Below are 9,705 nucleotides of genomic sequence, written 5' to 3'. Positions count from 1 at the left end.
TTTATAACTTTATCTGGCTAGTAATTTCGGAGACTGGCATAGACAAAACTAAGTGGCATAGTGAGAGAATACTTAAAACATGCTGGACTTTCTTAGAACTTGTGATGTTTTCATAGGCCATCATTGACCCATCATGAAGTGCTCATTTAATCCATTCTATTAGTTTTGCTGATTGCATTTTACCTTTTGTATTTTTATTTATATCTATTATTTTTTTAAATGTATTAATATATTTGTTTTAGTGTCTATGTCTTCCATTTCCATAATATGGACGAATTGCTCTTCGTCTTTTTATTGATTTTAAATATCTTCATTAGACGTACACAATTCTTAATATGATGCAATAGAAAATGGAGATAGAGGAAACTGGGAACTGTGTTTGATTTGTATTCACAGTTGTCTATAGCTTCTTGCTGCGAGGGTGGTCAAGTCATGGACTGGTGTTTGGATTGATAGGTAATTTGGAGTGGCACTATCAGAGGAGATAGAGTGTAATAGTGAGACAGTTGCTTAACTTCTCAACAGTTACAAAAGCTATAATTGTTACTATCCGATCATCACAACTTGTTTACTTTCCTGGTGTCTTTTAAACCAATTTTATGAGCACAAACACACTTTATTTGGTTTTGTCTACTATGCTACAATTGGTTTTGCATTTTAGCTCACCGTGGTAAAGTGTTACTATTGACACTTTGAATTGGTGATGTATCAGCACCATTAAAAATTCCTCAACACAGTTTCATTAAAAAATCTTCTCTCCTAAATTCTGAACTGGATTATATACCTTACATTAATCAATGGTATCCTGTGAGGCGTCTATGACTGGACCAATAATTTTCCTGATACAGGGATGAGATAAAGTAATGCATGGACCATCAAACATAAGCTCAGAAGTGGTCAGAAACAAAACGTAGAGAATGTTGTTTGAATGGAATAGTAAATCGGACAGAGGGCACTAGAAGGACCTCATAAAATCAGTGCATAGGTCCAGGATACAGCACCATTTTCATAGACTATGTATTATAAATACTCTACATATTGCACAGTGCCAGGTTACCTCCAGCATGAAGTGCGCCTCTATGGCTTTTACTCTAACATTAAGTGGTAATGACTTCATTGGAAATTTCACTACCATTCTTTCATTTTTCCTGCTTTTAGTTCAGCATTTTGCAAAGGACCAGAGTTGACCCATAGTGGAGAACATGGGTACAGTGCAAAGTCATCTACAGATGTACAGAAGTGATGTTGAAAGACCTACATATGTATTCCAGAGACCCATGGGTGGATTAGAGAGACCCTTAAATGGGTACTTGGCCCATTGTCTCTTATAGCTTTGTCCTGTCTATGGTTTACAAAACCCCATATATAGCTAAAGCATATAATTATTCAGATTCACCATTTATGTATTTGGTTTAGTACCCAGTGTCATTGTTTTAAACTCCATTTTCATTATTTTGATTCCATAGCTTCTTGGGGTCTTGGAGGTTGTCTTCATTGTTTGGCTATACTGGCTGCAGGAAGGATTAACACTGGTTGTAAACAACGGTCACTGCTTCAGTGCAATGTAGACTCATGTTCTATTACCAAGGATTGTCCAGGTAATAAATACTTTATCTGATAAGGATTATTCACAGATATCTAGGTCTTACTGGAGATGTGTAGACAAAATAGTAAGAACTGACCCACCATTTGTCCAAGAAAATAGCCAGTAACTTCAGACTGCATCACACACCTCACACTTGCACTGAAAGCTAATATCTAGCTATGAATCCTTTCTAATTTATGTTGATCTTGACAATGATGTTATACAATGGAGACCACAGAGACACTGGAATGTTGAGATAAAGGCAGAGGTTTACCATATCCATCTATGTATGAGGAGACCAACAATCCCAGTTTTCAGTCTTGTGCGCAATCCAGGAGAAGGCTCCACCTGGGCTTCCAGAAAAATATGGAAACATGAGAATACCAGTGAACAATTGAATCATGTTCTCGATATTAAAAAATCAACTTGTTTGTTTTGTACAGTTGGCACCATAATTCCTTATTAGGATTTAAATAATGCTTTAGAATTCACAACATGGTCCATTGGCAACTAAAGATAAATGAGAAAATTCCCAGCACTCCTTAATATAATCCAAGCCTGACCCCAGCCTGAAAGAAATGGGACGAGGAAAATCTTGATAATAGAGCATATCCAAAGTGCAGGGCTTCCACAAATCCAATGAAATATGGCTGAAAGTTTGCACTAATTCCATCAAAACCTTTGGTCATGTAATTCCATATAGTGCAAACATCAAAAATAATTTCTTTTGGTTTCTTGTCACAATATAGTCCCAGGTCCTTATTTGATTTGAAGAAAGGCAGCAGCTGCAGCTTGAACTTTGCCACCTGGTTTTGGCCTAAAAGGGAGACAATATGATTAGGTATATATGGTTTCCAACTATTATATATTTTGTATAAATCAGATACAAACATGCAATATGTTCTATAATGTATTTCATCTCACACACACCATTATTGTTACAATGGCTGGAGATTTCAGTGTAGGCAAGCAGCACCAAACTCTGAAGCCCCACCAGTCCTGCTTCTTCTTCGGCTGCCCCCAGACAATCTCTGAGTCAGGCACTAGTGGGAAATGCTATTTCAGTTTATATTTTTCTGACTTCCTAAGACTTTGCAGCTATGTACACATGCCTAAACGAACCAAGTATGTAGTCATATGAAATGATCAATTGTCAACAATCTTGAGTTACTGTATTTTCTAGCATGAGTGTATCTCAAGCATTACATTAATTATTAAAAAAAATAATTGGCAAAATTATCATCCCTATGGGTTTTCAAAAATAAAGTAATCATTGATGCATTTCTTTTCTAAATACATGTAGGGCTCAATAAAGTAATTCAAAAGTAATTTTAGTTTCATCCTTTCAGGACTGGTACTAAAGGAAGGATGCCAATAATTTTGTTCCAAAACAAAAACTGAAGGATCTTGTTGGATTTCCTCTCTGTAACAGACAAGAAACATGTTGGAGCCCTTCCCTATATTGCATAATTTGTGTCCATGTGAAAGGTCCATAAATCTTTTTCCTAATTTTGGCCAAACATGGATTGCCTGCCCACTGTGTCTAAATCATCCTCCATGGACAAGGTCTTTCATGGACTGAAACTTGCATCAGTGATTGCTGAGACCTTATAGCGAAAACTAAGCATATCAATTATCAAGCTACCCTGTACATTGTATTATTACAGCATAAATGTGGTTATTTTGCCTCTGCCATGGCATATCTAATGTTATTTACCAAAATAAATTTTTTTAAAGATTTTTGGTTCAAAGAAGGTAAAGAAACTGGCATCAAATCATACTGTGTCATTGGAATTCTTGTTGAGACCCTGACACATTAGCTATTTTCCATCATGGTACTAACCTGTGTTGTCCTTTCAGCTGGACAGCAGAGTTGGTAAGTGGTGGTTTGATATCTGGGGTCTTCACTAGAAGTAAGTCTTTCTGGGTGGGGTTCCCAGGCAGTGGTTTGCGAGGTGGGTTTAACTTTAAGGAGACAAAATTTCAACATCAAATAAAAAAAAGAGAACAATTAACATGGAGACAAAAAGATTTGTCAGAACAGGAACCATACAATCAAAGCCATGGAAAATTGAATGATAGATATGGGCCCCAATGGGATACGAGCAGAGAGTTTCCTCATGAAGAAGTCAATTTACAATGATAAGAAGTTAATCTGTTGTGTTTGCCAGAACAAGAAATGGGAGGTTTATAGTGATGAGTAATTGCATAAATGTGGACTCTTGACCCACCCATCCATTATGGGTGCCCCTTTGGAGGTGACCACAGGAAAGCTGAAATTGAGGAGTCTCTGGAAGTAGTTTATACTGCAAGTAAGTATTGCAAGTTAGCATGTAAATCTTCCATTTTTAAATTAGTGTAGGACCTACCGATATTGGGGTACTAGTGGTGGGCTTAACACAATAAGGCCATATGGTGGAACTGAATCCCCATATTTATTTGCTAAGATGGGTGATTTTAAGTAGCCTTGTTAAATGTAAAGCGGTATTGTTTGTTTGTAGGTGTGCTGTTCCTTTAACTGTATTTTACCATACAATAAAGCCATGGAAAACTGAATGATAGATAAGGGCCCTGACGGGATATAAGCAGAGAGTTTCCTTGTGAAAAAGTAATTTTACATTGATAAGAAGTTAATCTGTTGGGTTTGCCAGAACAAGAGATGAGAGGTGTCTAGTGAAGGAGTAATTCCATATAAATGTGGACTCATGACCCAAGACAATTCATCTTGGGAAGGAGATATTTAAGAAGAACATGGGCTTTACCTGTGTTGTCCTCACAGGACATGAGGGAAGAGGCTTCTTTGGAGGAAGCAATTTCACATGGACATGGACCTCTTTTGCTTTGACACTCATTGATGTCTTAACTGGTGCAAGAGGTCTTAAAGGCTTGGCCTCCACTGTAGACTTGGTGACTGGGTTGGGAGCAGGACGAAGAGGGCGGACAATATTCACAGGCTGGGAATTGTTTGAAGATGCAGTGGCCTTGGTTTGAAATACTCCCCAAGTTCCCTGTGACAATATAATATAAAAATAAGACAAGACAGGATGAAACCCAGTAATCAATATTTTATCAGGAAATACATATCAGAGATTTTTTTTTTTAATTAACATTTTATATGACAGTTTCAAGTGCAGATGAGAAAAATGCAGAAAGATGATTAACACGTGATGACTGTAAGTGGGTATTAAGTCAATCTACAGTAAATACAGGTGACAGGATACAACCAGCTACCTGTATTTCAAAGGGCATTGCAACTTATTGATAAAATGTAGTGAGTGGGCCCTCACTAGATGCTGTTCTGAAGCCCGTACATATTGATTCTTGCAGTCTCCTCCCTGGTGCAAGAATAAGTGCTGCTGTTTTTAGCCCCTCTGCTAGAAATGGTAAGAGTGAAAGAAAATAAAAATCCAGTCACACCTGAGGTTTCTTATAAAAGGCAGTCTTATTTATTTGAAACAAGGAAGTGGTGACAACTAGAGTTGAGGGAACCCGAACTGTAAAGTTTGTGTTGGTACCGAACATTACGTTCGGGTTCGAGTTTGGTGTTTGGCGATTTAATGGCGCATTTTGAAAAGCTGCAGGGCAGCCAATCACTTTTGACTCGTGTGCAGGGCCTTTTGAAGGAATTTGGGGGCCCCATGCAAAATGGACATGGAGGCCCCCGGGCGGCCCCCACCCCTGAGCGTCGGGTGGGGGCCCTAAATAACAATGAGGGGGTGGTACTTACTGTCCTCCCCCCCAGCCCCTACCCCTGCATGGGAAAATTCCAAAGAACATTCCCACCTGTGTAAAATGACAAGGAGCACTCTGATGGGCTTAAACCAACCAATCAGAGTGTTCTTAGTCTAATTGCAGGGCGGGGCAAGGGTTTATAAGCCTTCCCCCGCCCTGCAGAGCTCAGTCTGCGCGGAGCCCTCCATGGGTGAAGATGGATTTTTTTTGGGGGGATCAGGTTTTTTCCTTGTCCGTCTGGTTTTTTTTTTTTTGCGCTTGGATTTTTTATTTTATTTTAAATTCGACGGGTAGTATGGCTTTTTATTTGGCCCTTTTTGGGGCTGAAAAATGAAGATTTTAGAAGAAAGAAGACATCAAATGGTAAGTTTTATTTTAATTTACAGGTTAGTTATTTTATTCCCCACTCACTATTTTTAGGGTGAGGGGGGTAGGTAGGGGATACATTTTATTTGGGTGGGGGTGACTAGGGGCTTGGGGACCTCTAGTCACCTTGAAAGGAGGGGGGAGGATTTTCATTTAGGGCACCCACCCACCGCTCAGGGGTGGGGGCCAAGGGGGGAGGACAGTAGGCCCCCCCTCATTGTTATCTAGGGCTCCCACGTGCTGCACAGGGGTGGTGGCCAGGGGGGGGGACAGTAGCCCCCCCTCATTCTTATTTAGGGCCCCCACCAACCACTCAGGAGTGGGGGCCAGGGGGGAAGACAGTAGGTTCCCACCAGTCAATCTTATTTAGGGCCGCCAGCCACCACACAGGGGTGGGGGCCAAGGGGGAGGACAGTAGGTCCCCACTTATCAATCTTATTCAGGGTCCTTACCCACCGCTCAGGGGTCACGGCCAGGGGGGAGGACAGTAGGTCCCCCCCTTATTGTTATGCAATGTTAAAAGTTCGGGTCCGCATTGACTTCAATGGGGTTTGGGGTCAAGTTCGAGTCCCGAACTCAAACCTTTTGCCGAAGTTTGGCCAAACCCGGCGAACCCGAACATCCAGGTGTCCGCTCAACTCTAGTGACAACGTTTTGGCTCCTATCTGAGCCTTTATCAAGTGCTTGATAAAGGCTCAGAGAGAAGCCGAAGCATTGCTTACACTTGGTTTGTTTGGATGTTTGCGTTAAGGCTAGAAAGGTGTCAATGTCAGAATTTGATACTATAGGGGTTGAGCTTGAGAGGGGTTATAGTGGTGGTATAGCTGGTGTTTAGGATGTTAACAGGAGCTAAACTCATGAGTAAGGTAAAGGGTTTTGGTTAAGATTTACAATTTGAGGCAAGAGTTTAAGTTTTTAGGAAGGGTTGATTTTAGGGTTAAGGAAAAAGAGTCTTTAGGGTATGTGAGTATGAAGGGTTATTTGCAAAGTACTCACTGTGAAGAAACTACTCCTTGCATGCAGTAGTTTTGATTTTTCTTTGTTCCATAGATAAAACTACCGAACACGACCACCCCCTGGCTAATTATCTTTAAAGAAGACCGACAATTAAGGGCTCTCTCTGTGTGGCCGCTGTTCGTAAAGCCGAACGGTATGTGTGGGCGAAAATGTCGGCCATCTTGGTCGCACAAAAGGAGACAGAGGGACTTGGTCGTTGAATGTCTGGAACTAAGATCGGACACTCGACTTCCCAAATGCCATCAACTTCACGTACGCCTGCTTCTTTTCACCAACCAGCCAGGAGAGCACTATTCGGTAGGTTTGTGCACACGAGCTAGGGGAACAAACGCTACCTATGAGCCAGAGGATCCGTCCGTGGATTTGTTCAGTTTTTATACTTCCCAAAAGAGACCGACCGCACAACCTAATTTCATGGAACTTTCACAGGAGCCTTGTGTGCGGTCGGTGAAATTAAGACTTGGAACTCCCGAACCCCTGAACCGGTCTGGATGATTTTTGAATATGTTGGTCCCTCACATCAGGGCTATCAGGGGGTATTACTTTTGTAGGGTTTCCATGGGTTGGAGGTACTTTCTATGTTGTGTGGAAACATGTGTTTTTGGGGTTTAGAGATAATTGAGTTTAGTATAGTGCTTGACTGAATTATCTCCCAGGCACAGGGGAAGGATTATTTTATTTTATGTAGGAGTGTCTTGGACCTGAGAGCCAATGTACTTGCAGAACGTATTTTGCCCTTGTCCAGTGGACACCGTACATTTGTAACTGCATATAAACCAGCCAGTTGGCCTGAATAAATCATTCCTGTTATACCCCTCATCTAGACTAGGCTAATGTTTGGGTATCCATCTGATTTGCTTGGTGAATATACTTGGATGCTGTATTTCGTCTCTAGAACATTCGAATCAGCACCCAAACTGCAAGCTATAATCACTCAGCCTCTAGCAGTTCAGAAGGAAACAGACGAATGGGTATCTGAAATATCAGCGTTCGTTACACTCACCCTCTTATGTCTTCTGTAATCCAGTCAGCCTCCTATGATTCATTTTTGATCTGCAGTAACTGTTATAAAGTGTGCATCACTCAGTGCTGTCCCTACTCCTCCTATGCAAGGCATTTCCTGTGTGAGAAGCTATTAGGGGACAGATGATCTTTTCCACTTCCTGTCCAGCCACACACACAGACACTGGAGGAGCTGGGACAAAAAGGTTTTACACCTTCCCTGCAGCTCTGCTATCTGGCATACAAGGCTGCCTGGAATGCAGAGGACACTGCCCAAGGCTCCTGATACTTATCACTCCCCATCAGTCCACTTAAGCTCCAAAAAGGCACATAAATAGGACATGTGCCTGTAGCCTGGAGCCATCTTCGCCTAATAGGAAAGCTGGTCCCTGTGTACATCCACATTGGGGATCCATCCCACCCTTAAAATGACACTGTAGGCAACATTATAACCAGTTCATCTCATTGGATTCCCCCGACACTGTCCATCCATTCAGTGTTAAATCCTTTACAAGCGGTTTAACACTAAATAATGGTCTGTGGCAACCCACAAACTGGCCCCATTGGAACACTGGCTATGGTGGAGATCATACACTTCATTATAGCCACATCAATTCATACCATTGATCTAATAGGCTGACAGCAGTCTGCTGAAACTCTCAGCTAATGACAACTGCCTGTTGCTCCTCGGGCTAATGCTTCCTCATGAGCTGCTGGGGAAACTTTAGCATTAAAACATTAAAAATAGTTATTACTGAATGGAAGGATGGTGCCAGGGAACTCCATTACCACCATTACCACTTCAATGAGATGGAGACCATTACCACTTCAATGAGATGGAGCAGTTAGACTGCCCCCAGAGCCCCTTTAAGCGTCACCTGATCTTATCAGACTGAAGTCTTACATTAAGACACCTTTCTGTACTTAGTGATGTTCAGTAGGGTAGTATACATTGTGGTTACTTGAAGGTAGTAAATTGGCATACAGATTAATTAACATTCTGATTGATTAACAAGAGATGTCACATGATTGTGTAATATAACAAACATAGAAACAAGTAGTAAAATGTCATAAGGAGTATAGCAGAGGAGAAGAGATATATACGATGATACGTAACTCTGAAATACACTGAATTCCCCGAGATAAGCTATTAACTAATGTAAACCTGTATTTTACCTGGTTTTACCTGGAGATTACTCACCTTCTGTGTACTAGAAGGGGTGGTAAAGCTGCGTAGCGCAGAAACTGCATTAGAATGTCCTTTATTTTTCTTCTGATTGCCGGATTTTCCCATTCTATATAAAAACGTAGTAATAGAAAATAAATCTCACACATTTTAAAAAAGAAGGTGCATTTTACTTCAAGAGGACTTGTTTTCTCAAAGTAACTCTACCTCAAAAAAAGAGCATGCAACCCAGTTGTAGATTGTGTTAAGATTATATCATGCTTTCCAGCAATTTTCTTTTAAGCTTTATTTTCACATTTTATTACATAAAATGTAGATTCAAATCAAGTGTGTCTGGTGGTGCTTGCATTAAATGAATAAGCCATGCATACAAGCTTGAGGCAACATAGATGCATATTACTTTGCATGGAAAAAGGAAAAAAAAGAGAGAGGGAAGGGAAAAAGAAGAAGGTGGAGGGATGGCTGTAGCACCGTTCCAGTAGGTTTCATATAAAAGTAATGAAAGGTAGAAAAGAACCAGACAAATCACAAATAAAAGGGGGGTTGCAGCTCTCTTAATTAGACAGTTAATGCAAAGAATCAGACACAAGGAACTCTTCACAACGAAATCAGATCACAGTGGTCTTTGCACTATATTTCTGCATAGATCAGTTAGTGATTGCATGGACAACTACCTCACCATTAGATGAGAAGGGCCTCTCCAATGAAGGATGCTACCTTAGCAATAGCTAGCAGATGCCATAGCAGCGAGAGTTTAAATGATCACAGAGAAAGGGACACCAACTGTCTTAGAAAGCAAGTTTCCCTGATCTGTTGT

The 9,705-nt window shown here is 40.8% G+C and overlaps 1 protein-coding gene across 1 annotated transcript in view; it reads right to left on the bottom strand.

Moving 5' to 3' along the window:
* Positions 1-207: 207 nt before the first annotated feature.
* The window catches only part of LOC134614101 (disintegrin and metalloproteinase domain-containing protein 33-like), a 121,071-nt gene continuing 111,573 nt past the window's right edge, over positions 208-9,705 (bottom strand). Inside the window, exons 20-23 of the mRNA XM_063457541.1 lie at positions 8,904-8,997; positions 4,348-4,593; positions 3,429-3,550; positions 208-2,402 (exon numbers count right to left, since the gene is read on the bottom strand). Coding sequence (XP_063313611.1) covers positions 2,345-2,402; positions 3,429-3,550; positions 4,348-4,593; positions 8,904-8,997 — 520 coding nt within the window. The 3' untranslated portion in view covers positions 208-2,344. The remainder of the gene's footprint in view (positions 2,403-3,428; positions 3,551-4,347; positions 4,594-8,903; positions 8,998-9,705) is intronic.

Source organism: Pelobates fuscus, chromosome 6, assembly GCF_036172605.1.
Source record: "Pelobates fuscus isolate aPelFus1 chromosome 6, aPelFus1.pri, whole genome shotgun sequence".
In the NCBI taxonomy this organism is placed as follows: Eukaryota; Metazoa; Chordata; class Amphibia; order Anura; family Pelobatidae; genus Pelobates; species Pelobates fuscus.
This window is presented reverse-complemented; position numbering and strand designations above follow the sequence as displayed.